The sequence below is a fragment of the Chrysoperla carnea genome, chromosome 3, assembly GCF_905475395.1.
Source record: "Chrysoperla carnea chromosome 3, inChrCarn1.1, whole genome shotgun sequence".
NCBI classification, from domain to species: Eukaryota; Metazoa; Arthropoda; class Insecta; order Neuroptera; family Chrysopidae; genus Chrysoperla; species Chrysoperla carnea.
Window position 1 is genome coordinate 25,559,103 of NC_058339.1, and position 12,763 is coordinate 25,571,865.

Sequence of the window (12,763 nt, forward strand, 5' to 3'; positions counted from 1 at the left end):
CCCACTTATGTTCTCCTAGTACAAATGTTGAAAAAATTGAAAATTTTTTCGAAATTATATTATTTTTTGAATATAAAATTAAACTGACCAATTATTTTTTATATTAATTAGCTGACCAATTATCAGCGAATGCTTCCCGATCGCGCATAGGTGGAGTTTTTTCAATCTTTAATAAAAAATTTTCTGATGCTGACCAATTAATGAGACCAACTGACCTTTTATGACCAATTTCTGACCTTTCAGATGGTAAAATTGGTCAATCGAAATTCCGCACATGAGGTGCTAAGATCGCGGAGCTAGCCATTTTTGTACATATTTTTAATATTTTGTAGCAAGAGGAACATGATTTTAAAGAGTGAGATGTATTTATGAATATTTTAATTCCCACCCCCTTACAGAATAGTGATTTATGACATATGTATAACAGGCGTTTTTTAATAGCTAGAGGGCGGGTTATATAGACAGTACTATCATAAAAAATTAATTTAATTTAAAAGTAAAAATGTTAGCCACTCCAGGATACGAACTAGCGTATGTTCGTTTCGTAGGCAAGTACTATACCCACACAGCCACCTGGATTATTGATAATCATGTAATTAACTTAATACTTACCTTTTCTTAATAATTAATTAATTAATAACTGTGCCTGAAAGAAAAAATAGAATAAAAAATTTAAAAAAATGTTAATTTGTTCCTGAAAAAATTGACCCATCTTCTCCCAAATTTAACTTATTTCGATTGCTATTACATGAGATCCCGCTGGATAAAGATTTAATAAAACTAGATTTAAATTGTCTAAGTAATTTTTAATTTCAAAATCAAATACAAACAAGTTGTACATAATTCAAGAATGCTTAAAATGACAATATAGTATATTTAGAAATAATATTTAAGATGTTATCTTACACGTTATTTAACTTACTGATTAAACCACTCAGTCATTTAAAACACCCATTATATAAAGAAAGTCTTGTTTTAAACGTGAATTATAAGAATTTATTTGCAACTTGTAATTTTAACATTCATTTGTCTAGTAAACGGCTTCTCTACATCCTCCTTTTGACAAATTTTATGTTTTCATTTTACTAAGTCGCATTATACTACGAATCCGTTCAATTCACGTTTAAAAGAAAGATCCTGTCCATATAAATACATTGATATTTATATGCAATTTTAAAAATAATTGTAAATTACAATATAGTAAATTATTCAAACTTAATTATTAAACTTGTATTCACAAATACGCCTTGTCCTGTTTTAATTACAATACAAGTGTATTAATTTATTAATTAAAATTATATTTAAATTAGTAAGCTTCCCCTTCTTCATAACTCTCATAATTCGCATCACCGTTTGATTCATCAGGAATAAATTTCTTCTCATCTTCCGTTTCATATTTAACATTAGATGTATCATAGTTTGGTTGTTGATATTGCGCATATTCTGGATAATCTGTTCAAAATAAAAAATTAATTAATCATTCGATAAATCTCTTTTCATAAACATACTATGGATACTGAATTTAATTTTTACACGGAATGTCGATGTAAAAAACGTATACTACCATACTGATATAGACTTGAATATCAGCGGCCCTGTTGTTTTTTTGTAAATTTTTATCTAGCAATTTAGAATATGAGATTATTATGTACTAATATTAAATCTCAGTTATAAAATATCTTAAATTGCATCTTATTTGAGAGTAAAAAATCAATTTTCACAATTTCATGTTAAAAAAGAACTTATAAATATTATAACAGCTCAACATAATTTCAAAATTTTCAACGAATGTTCTCATAAATAAAAACTTACCATCAACTGGTTCTTCTTTAATTCGTATCATTTCACCATCTTCGTCTGTCTTAATGTATTCTAATCTATCACGATCTTTACGATCTCTGTCACGATCTCTCTTCTCACGTTTTCTTTCCTTATCACGCGAACGAGATCGTCTACGTTTACGATCTCTGTCTCGATCACGATCCCTGTAAAAGTTAAACAATAGTATTTTATTATAAATTCTATAATAATTAACTTAAGAAATTAAAAAAATAATATTACCTGTCACGATCTCTAGGACGTTCAATTTCTTCAATATCAGGATCACGTATACGTTCGCGACTTCTTCTGCGTTTACGTTCACGGGATCTAGATCGTGATCTTCGGCGTTCACGTCTGTCACGACTGCGTGATCGTCGTCTGTCAATACTGCCAAGTCCAACGCCTCTATCTCGTTCACGATCACGATGAATTCCACCACCTAAACCACGCTCTTCTCGTTCCCGTTCTAAACGATATCGTTCTCGTTCTCTTTCATTATCTTCACGACCAGAATGTTTAATATTTACTTCAGGTCCTCCACGACGAGTTCCTCCTAATCCACCCCCTAAAACAATTCAAAAATTTATATATAAGATTTTAATTTAAAAGCAAGACTATCTAGCGATAAAAAAAAGAACTATAGGTGTTAGCTCACGTAGATATACAGTGAACCCAAGATAATCCGACAAACGTTTTGCAAGGTATTATCGAATTTGTCGGGCTATAGAGTACTGCCCCAAACCCCCTGTAGTCCGAAACTTTAAAAAAAAATACTTTGTGATCCGACTAATTGCATATAAAAGTGAAAAGATTTCCAGGGTTAGGGATCTGTAATCGCAATGAAATCACAAAAACCTTATAATGTCTATCCTTATTATTATCATCTGAATACAGATTAACTTAATGTTACAAATATGAAATTTAAATAGTTGAAAAGTTTAATAAATGTAAAAATATTTTATAATTGTAATATTTATTTTTTTTTAAATATAACATTATTGAATAAAATATTTTCAAAATTAATTTTGTCCTACGCGAAACCAAAAATATTTGAGACTATAATTGGTATTAGATAGGACATATATTTTCTACAAAAATCGAGGGACCAAATAAAAAGAACGTTATTTTATTTTCATAACTAAAATTGTTGTGTTAAAATTGAGTTTTCATAGAATTGGATAAAATACTCCAAATGAAATATTTCCAACGCTAAATATTTGTAAAATAACAATGATGTCACATACCTAATTTTCTTGGTAACCATCCTTTGACAGTACGGGCTCTCTCAACATCAACCAACACCCTACGTCCATCAATTTTCTTACCATCAGCATGTTTATAAGCAGCTGAAAATCGTAATTTTTTATTAATATTTAAATATTATTAAATTCTTAACTATTTAGTTATAGTTTAGTAATTTTGAATCAATTCTGTTCAGTCAAATATAATAAAAACTAAAATACAAGAAAAATCATTTTTTCATTTTAATCAAATTTTAGTAAATTTGTTTAATCAGAAAATTAATGTTTGCTTTATTTTAGTTTGTATCGTTTATCATTTTGTACAGAATAATTTTTCCATATAAAATTTTACGAATCTTAATAATCTCTTGGTCCTACAAAAACTAATAAAAGAAAGGAGAGCGCTCTTAAAAGGAAATAAAGATATAACACATGAAAAATCTTCCATTCTATTACAATTAATTATCTAATTAATAGTATAAATAAAATTTTGGTTGTACTAAATCCTAGTGAGGGGTGAGGGGTAATAACCTTAAACTCTGCTTTGACGCGAATATTTTATATTCGAATATCCAGTGGCGTAACCTTCAATACATCTTGTTTAAAAAGAAATTTATTGTAGGATCAGTTTTAACAAAAATCAAAATTCGTACTGCTTTATTTGGATCTCTTTTAGATTCTATTTACTAAGCTATAACTAATAGATCTAGGGCCAGGATATATTATAGAAACTCATTTTTATAAGGAAAAAAATTTAAGAGGCTGTTGAAAAGATTGTGTCTAAAAACTTTTCCCTTTGTAAAAATTTGAGCCTGGCAAGCTTGAAATTGATGTACATCCGTTGAAAACGTTATTCCAATAAGAAAATTTTCGAATAGCAAATTTTTGCATTTTTCAATCATTATCTTTGTAACCACTTTGCAATTGCGTTACATCTTCTTATTAAAATACCGTGCTCAATCAACATTCATCAATTTTAAGCTTGTTGTGCAAATATAAAATTTTTAGTATCCAGGCATGAATATTTTCCAAGAGAGAAAACTCGTTAAGCACGACTTTGATAACGGTATCTCAAATTTTTGTCCTAATTGAAAATCAGTTACCAAAATGTACCCTCCCAAAACCTAAAATTACTGTTTTTCACATAAAACAATTTATATATTTCCACAGTGCCCGCCCATGAATTGTCAACAATACGTTTGTGTGTCATAAAAATTTTAAATAAAAATTATTCCCGCGCCATTAAAATTTACGTAAAAAAAATCTTAGAAAATTCGTTTAAATAAAAAAAAATGCCCTAACTATTTTCCGTAAATAAATTTTGGTTTAAATGAAATAAAAATTGTTGTTACGACTCCGAAAACGATTTCCGAAAAATGAGATTTGAATACTACACGAAATAAAAAAAAAGTTCCGATATGATCTTAAGATTTTAATTAAGATTTTTAGAATAAAAATACCTACCGAAATATTTACTTACGCAGAGACGCTAGTTAAAAAAACCGAGCGAGCGAGAATGCTTTGTTGATATAAAAACTCAGAAATCCAGTCATTTACCTGGTGCGCAACTACTTACTTTAAGCGCATTATTTTATTTTTTTACAACAATTAATTAAAAAAACTTAAGTAAAAACAAAATTGTTAAAAAAATATATACATTTATATTTATACACACATGGGTACACATTTTGTGTTCACGAATGTATAAATAACGTTTACATTTTTTTCACATTCAAAATAAACAAATTAAACAATTTTTTTTTGTAATATTTATGGATTATTTTTGTGTTTTAATTGATAATTTTGAGAAGATACATAATTTGTCTCATCTTTCAGAATTTTGTTTAACTTTTAGAAATTATAAAAATTGATAAAATAAATGAAATTAGTTCCAACTCGTACCGATGCACAGCGTACAAATAATGTGCGATATGTTTAGATATTATATACCTAGCGCGTACCGGCTTGTATTTGTCGAAACTTGCAAGCATATTTTACTTTTCGAAATCATTTAATGTCTTTCCCGTTTCCCTCGAATCATTTCATAATTGTCTGCTTAATAATTTAGCTTTATTTATTAAACTTTATAACCCCGTTGATAAAAATAATAATAGTAACAAGAAGAGTATTGCAAACGGGTCTCTAATTACACTCCAAAAAATATATTGAAATGATTTCGGTCTCACAAGTTGCCATTGTTCAAATAATTTACAAAAGTTTAAGCTTTGTTTTCATTAAAGTTTTTGTTTTTTTGGCAAGCCCGTTGGTATTTTTATGCTTTACAGTAAGTATATTTAAATGACCGAAAAAGCATTAATGATACGAGTAGAAACTATTTTATTAGTGGCTTACTTATGAAATTCCCTACATCTAAAAAATTCACTTATTCCCCGAGACCCAACTAATAATTTGTAATTGTTAGGGCGTGTTTCTTTATTGAAAAATTCAACGAAATCTAAAAACCCGATTGAATTTTGATTTACATTAAAAAAAACAAAATTATTTATGAAATTTTCATTTGGAAACACATCCTTCCCGTTAAGTTAAGCAAAAAAATAACCAATCTACAGATGAAAAACGTTGGTAGTTATCAAAATCTGAAATGTATGAAACTGTGGTTATAGTACCTTCTACGCAATTACCAAATAATGTCTTTTTTTGAGAATTTTGTTTTTTTTCCTTTTTTTGTTGTATGTAGGGTTCTTACCAAACATACAAACCTATTTATTCACGCAAATGCAGAAAATGGGCATGGGTAAAGTGAAGCCTCACTGAATGGGCTCGGGAGCATTACTGTGTGTGTTACATCTGTACTGTTAAACAAAGAACCTTGTATTAATTGTTATATCAACAAAGTTCACATCTAAAGAATGTATTTACTAGGAAGATATTTGTTTTCTTTTCTGGGAGCACTTACCGAGTTTCTTTTTTTTTTTTTTTCATTAACACTCTTAAATTTGAGCTTTGTAATAGATAACAAAAATTAAGATTAATATTTTGAATTGAATTGATATTGTTTTGCAAATACTAAACTTCCAAATTCAATAAGGTAGCATATTAATAAGAAAAGAATTTCTAGTAATAAAAGTCTCGATTATATAAATTCAATTAATTTTAAGAAATAAAAACTACTACGTAACATTATCTGTATGGTATGGTATTTTTATCAGTCTCCCTGACTCCTTAAACCCTTGAACTTTCTAAAATCTCTAAATTCCCAGGTTTGCCAGATCGTTCCCCACATTATCTACAATAAGAATCAATTTACCTTAAAAATTAATTAAGTACGATTTCTGTAAGAAAGTATTTTTTGTCTCAACTTGTTTGTTTATTATAGGCGAATTATTAAACTAACCATTAATGAAAAAATATTAAGTTATAAATTATTTTTATGTGATTTATAAACGGAAAAAAATAAAAGCTTAAATTTAAGGAGTGTTAATAAAATACCTAAATTTTGTCCCTACATTATGTATATAAGAAAGGCTTTCTTATATACAAAAATTTGGAAAAAAAAAGATTGTATATTATTAGAAATACGTACAATGCATATCTCGTTCATGTTCATACTCAATAAAAGCGTAACCTCTTGGCTTCCCATTGATCGTATTGTGGATAAGGACTATCTGAAATACAAAAACATTTTTGATTTAAATTTGTCATTATGTTTATTATGATGCGTTTTTTCAGGCTGATAGCTTAAATATGACGTTATCATGCTCATTTTAAAACGCAACACTTTCGAACAAAGTTTTAGAAAAAAAGTGAAAGCATGAATTGATAAAAAATATGAAGAAATAATTAATTAATAATAATATTAATAATTAATCAATTATGTATTGATAATTTAACAAAAAAGGTATTGTCTCGCGGACTATAGGTTGTTATCAAATCGATAGTATATGTGTTACGCGACATATCCGCTAATTATGTACCGATTCCAATTATTATTTTAATTCTTGGGTAGGTTTATGGATGGTCTCTTATAAACTTAAGTAGACGTCTTAAAATCTCTAAAAAGTACAAAATAAAAATTGTTTTCAGAAAATACACAAAAGAGTAAAAATAATTTCAAAATAAATAATCCTATCCATAATTTCCATGTGAGCAATTTCGTTTTTAAGTCGACGAGTTGACGACAACCGACAATTGGTTTTGATAAAATTAGATTGAATGTAAAGACCTTTAAATTGATAACTAAGGTTTAATATGCATATGTAACATTTTCAAAGTAATCAACGGATCAATAAGTCAACGTTTTCAGAATAATAAAATGTATTTTACGACAGTCGTATTCGAGCGCATAGTACCCCTCTAATTCAAAAACAATTATTTGTTTTAAGTTTTATCTATCACTACTCAAGTTTTTTAATGAAAATAATCAAATAGGTAATTTTTTGTAACTAAATCTTAAAACTTTTTTTTTTTCGTGAATTCTTATATTGTTTAAACTTACCTTTTTGATAGGTCCATAAACTTCAAATTCTCTTCGTAACTTTGATTCTGATGTATCATAATTCTGGAATAAAAATTTTAATTAAAACTTGAAATTTTTATATGAAAATGTTGAAATGTAATACATACAATTCTAGCAACGAATAATGTTTTGAATGGATCTCCTGTTGCATTTGGACAAGAGTTCGGATCCCAAACAGCAATTTCTTGTTCTAATTTATACGCAACTTGTTCAGCTCGTTCTCTTCGTCTTCTTTCTAATCTCTCTTCTCTTGTTTCCACTCTAGTTGGTGGTGGTGTATCTTTCGGATCCTAATCGAAAAATAAACAAAATTTTAAATATACTTTAAAACAAATTAAGGCTTTTCAAAGTGTTTAGATACTTGATAAGGGAGTGTTTGTATATGTTAGCCGCTTCACAATTTTAACATTTCGTAGTCTAAATCTAACAACTTACCTCGAAATTTTCCAAGAAAGCTCCAACTCCAACATATCCTCTCTGTTTCTTTTCATGTGGAAGTTTACTTGGTGGAGGTAAATATGGTATTGGCTCTCTAGGTGCAAATAATGCCAAAAGATTGGGTGGTAGAAATTGTGTCATTTTGATACGAAAATTATTATTAAGAAAATTATCAATAAAATGAATATAAAATATTACGTTTTATCTACCAAATTTTAAATAAAATAAATATGAACATTTTTTTTAAATAAATGTTTATCAAATCATTTTAAATTCTCGCATTTTAACAGAATTCTCACAATTTAATGTACCGGAAATAGGTAGACATTTTTGTCGTATTTGGCATCTACACATCTGCATTGTAAAGTGATTAAATGCGCATACGCAATCATATTTATTCGTAGCACTAATTTGAAAATTAATTTTTAAACAATTTTAAATTATTAAATTAATAGAATAAATATTTTAGATTTATTAGGAATGTCAATTATTGCAAAAATATTTTCAAATGATCGTACAATCAATACAATATTCTAAAACATAATTTTCCACTTTCATATATTTTCAAAGTCAAATAGTAAATACTAAACACATCACAATTTTATAAATCAAACACAAAATATATATCTTAAAATTATCAAATTACTGTTTTTAATTCTCGTTCTTCTCGTCAAAATCTTGATAAGCAATGAATGTTGTAAATAAATTTTTATAAAAATAAACTTTCAAATATTTAATCCATGGACTTAAAGAATGGACTGAGTAGACAATAATTTTATTATCCTTTTTTATCGATAGAGGTATAAGCTGACCTCTACTGATTTAAATATGAAATGGTGAGGAGGATGTAACGTGACAGTAGTTTAAAAAATTTCGATTGATAATTCATAGAAAATATATCTCTATCTTCTATATATAATCGTAAAATCTCTAAAGATACTAGCAGGTTCACATCTATTTCACTGGACGATTTTGATTTTAAAAGCAAAATAAATTGGTTTCATAATAAAAAGTAACTTATATTTCGAGTGTCACAAATGAGCGGATAAGTAAAACCAACGGTGGTTCAACGAAGTGGACGGATAACTACTAGTATAAAGTTATATTTATGGTAAAGCTCATATACGACATACGTGTATAAATAATGAAGGTAAAGTATTGAAAAGACAACAATTAACTCGTTTCCATTTTTTATGCTATAATAATGTTCCATAGAAATTAACAACCTAAAGCCACGTGTTAAGACAGTATAACAACAGCGATGTTGTAGTATTGGTTTAAGGTACACCGTATACGGACTTGGTTATACTTTAACCAACTAGGGTTGGCAACACCTGAAGCTAAACAGAAATCAATAGTGAATATCATCTTTAAAAGCATTAATTTGATTTTTTAATTTCTACCTCTTTTTTTGCTTTTTCTAGAAAGACATCAACTAGCGCGCAGTTCACTTTGCAAGTCTATTTTCATAAATAAATTTTCAGTTGGTAACATACGTCTACGAATTCGACGAATCTTAATATTATAGTATGGGTTGAATCAAGGTTGGATAACCTGCATACAGTATCTCTACGAAATGTCTACGATTTTTTGTAATATGTTCACTTCAATAAAACATCCTTTTCCGGATGATGCATGGTGGAAGTTGTTAACTTTCGAGTTAGTGTATCAATTTAAAAATAGGTAAGTTGTATTCAAAGTTTAATAAAACTTTAAAAATATTAATAAAAAAACATTAATGAAATTCAATGTCTTTTAATAAATTAATTTAATGATGTCGATAAGTTATTTTTATTAATTAATATTGTGAACAGATTTAGGTTAATCTTCACACGTGTATCTGAAAAATATTTTAACTTTTTCAGTAATTATGGCTGATATGGATTTTGAGAGTTTTGACGATGTGGTCATACCCAGCGCAAATGTTGATAATGTTCCAATCGCACAACCAGCTGAATTACCCGAAATTAAATTGTTCGGTAAATGGAGTTGTGATGATGTACAAGTGAATGATATGTCATTACAAGATTATATTGCTGTAAAAGAAAAGAATGCAAAATATTTACCACATTCAGCCGGTCGATATGCTGCAAAACGTTTTAGAAAAGCACAATGTCCAATTGTTGAACGATTAACAAATTCACTTATGATGCATGGACGTAACAATGGTAAAAAATTGATGGCTGTACGAATTGTAAAACATGCATTTGAAATCATTCATTTACTTACTGGTGAAAATCCATTACAAGTTAGTATTTATTTATTTTTTTTAATTTTATTTTGAGCACCATCTTTAGTTTGAACCGAAATTTTCATCTATTACCAAGGATGCGCACTTTTCTTTTGATTGATTTAGAGCCTAGTGCTCACAATCGGAGCTTTTGGAATTTTTCATTCATAATAATTATACAGGGTGTTCTGTTATTTACTGCAGATCGTTGGCCTACAGATTAGCTCATAAAGACGAACAAAAAAGCTCTTGACCAAATTTCGATCTGAGGCTTGAAAATAGAAAGAATGCTCACTCTCTTTAATTTAAGATCTAAAATCTCAAATCCACGATTATAAAAACAAAATTGTTGTTATTTTGAATGGGCAAACATGTTTAAAAACAAACAAACAAACATACTTACTTTCGCATATATAATATACAGGGTGTTCTGTTATTGATAGCAGAAAATTGTACCACTAAATTAAACTTGTCAAGACAAATGGAAAAGCTCTTTACCAAATTTTCATTTGAGGCCTGATGCGTAAGATATGCCTATGGGAAAATAGAAAGATAATTCACAGACCTATCAAATTCATTAAATTAGTAGGTGTCAATTTAGAATATAGAAGGGACTATCCTAGAACAATAATTGATTGTAAATTTATTTAATTGGGTAGTGAATACTAAAAAAAATATTTGGTTGTCTTTATTTATAAAGAAAATAAAAATATGATTCACCAATAGACAGTTAGATGTGGAAGGTATCAAATTATATATTAAATAGTTTCGGTGAAGGGGGGAATAAATTGTGTAATACAGAACACAAAATCTTAAATATTGCCTCACTTTACAACTACAACACACAACATACATACTTTGATTGGTCTCGGTGTATATGTATCTCAGCATATATTTAGCAAAACGGACTGGTCATGTGATATTTGCACTAAAATCGCGTACACTTACCAAGAAACGTAGTGTAGGTTTTAATGAGTTAGTTTTTATAATAACATAAGTAGCCAAATAGAGTTTTTTTTGTAATAATTTTGCATTTAGAGACGACTTCCACTATGATAAAACACATCCTCTCTTTAAGTAGTGTTTTATTGGTTTCATTCAAAATGTTATTGAACTGTCATTCGCTAAAGATATATTAATTTATTTTGTTAATTATCTCGCAAAGTAGTCCTCAGTTTCAAAAGTGGAAAATAACTTTTTCCTTTTTTCTTTATGAGCTTATTATAACGATCTGCAGTCAATAACAGAACGCCCTGAATATTTAAATAGGTAGATGAGATTTTCGATATAATTTCGACGCTCAACGTGTTAAATTTCACATGATGATCAATTATGATTTATTCTGACACCTCTTGACAGAACAAATTTTGTTGAATGCATATAATCTGAAGTACCTTAATTTTTTCTCAATACAATTTACTATAATTTTGTTGATCTGCTTTTAATATTATTTTAAATTTTGTTTACAGATTTTAGTAACAGCCATTATCAATTCAGGACCACGTGAAGATTCAACACGTATTGGTCGTGCTGGTACAGTAAGAAGACAGGCTGTCGACGTATCACCTCTTCGGCGAGTAAATCAAGCTATTTGGTTATTATGTACAGGTGCACGTGAAGCTGCATTCCGAAATATCAAAACAATTGCTGAATGTGTAGCCGACGAACTTATTAACGCTGCAAAGGTATGTTAATTTTTTTTAATGGTGTTATTTTGTTATGAATATGAATTTACAATTTTCCGATACGGAGATTTCTCTAGTACAGCTTGTGTTTTATTACTCAATTTGTTATCCTACTTAGAAAAATATTTGAAAGAGGAAAAAACATTTCAAAAAGTATTTACACACACACATACTTATTTTTACCCACACATTCATATAAATGGTTCTATCCACAGATTATAATTTATTACTCAGTCTTCAAACTATTTACCTTGGTTTCTCGATACACTCCGTTTTACGGTATAGATTTTGTTCGTTTTCAAGGAGGATACTATAATGTTAATGATTTCAAATAATAATTATTCATTTTAATTAAATTCTACTATAATTCATGCATGTCCTATCTAATACCAATTATTGTCTCAAATGTTTTTGGTTTCGCGTAGGACAAAATTAATTTTGAAAATATTTTACTCGAAAAAGTAATAAATTTTTTAATAATATTACTATTATAAAATATTTTTACATTTTTGAAATTACAAAAGTTAGATTTCAATTTTATTTAGCAATATAAAATTGAAATAAAAGGTAATTTTGAAATTTCATAATATACATGGCGCTCGATCTTATTGTGGGATATTTATTAATAATGTTTTTTTTTTTTTTTTTTATTTGTTTGCAGGGATCATCAAATTCATATGCTATCAAAAAGAAAGATGAACTTGAACGTGTAGCCAAATCCAACCGATAAATATATTATTATTTATATACTTCTGCTTGGATCAAAATCAAATTATTGTTTGTATTTGTAAAAGTGGAAGTTTAATTAAAAAAAATTTTCTAAAAACTATTTACCTTTGTGTTTTATTTGTTTTTTTATAATAATAATTAA

The 12,763-nt window shown here is 28.0% G+C and overlaps 2 protein-coding genes across 2 annotated transcripts; one reads left to right on the forward strand and one right to left on the reverse strand.

Annotated features, from left to right (window-relative positions):
- Window positions 1-785: 785 nt before the first annotated feature.
- On the reverse strand, window positions 786-8,343 carry LOC123295377 (U1 small nuclear ribonucleoprotein 70 kDa). The gene is made up of 8 exons (XM_044876711.1): window positions 7,975-8,343; window positions 7,647-7,829; window positions 7,519-7,581; window positions 6,607-6,688; window positions 3,066-3,167; window positions 2,062-2,386; window positions 1,813-1,985; window positions 786-1,452 (listed from the first exon to the last, which is right to left on the reverse strand). Exons 1-8 carry the CDS (start codon window positions 8,116-8,118, stop codon window positions 1,307-1,309), a joined length of 1,218 nt encoding a protein of 405 aa, XP_044732646.1. The 5' UTR covers window positions 8,119-8,343; the 3' UTR covers window positions 786-1,306.
- Window positions 8,344-9,582: 1,239 nt separating this feature from the next.
- LOC123295385 (40S ribosomal protein S5) lies at window positions 9,583-12,708 on the forward strand. The gene is made up of 4 exons (XM_044876722.1): window positions 9,583-9,660; window positions 9,843-10,225; window positions 11,677-11,892; window positions 12,554-12,708. The coding sequence occupies exons 2-4, from the start codon at window positions 9,848-9,850 to the stop codon at window positions 12,620-12,622; spliced, it is 663 nt and encodes a 220-aa protein (XP_044732657.1). The 5' UTR covers window positions 9,583-9,660; window positions 9,843-9,847; the 3' UTR covers window positions 12,623-12,708.
- The last annotated feature ends 55 nt before the right edge of the window (window positions 12,709-12,763 follow it).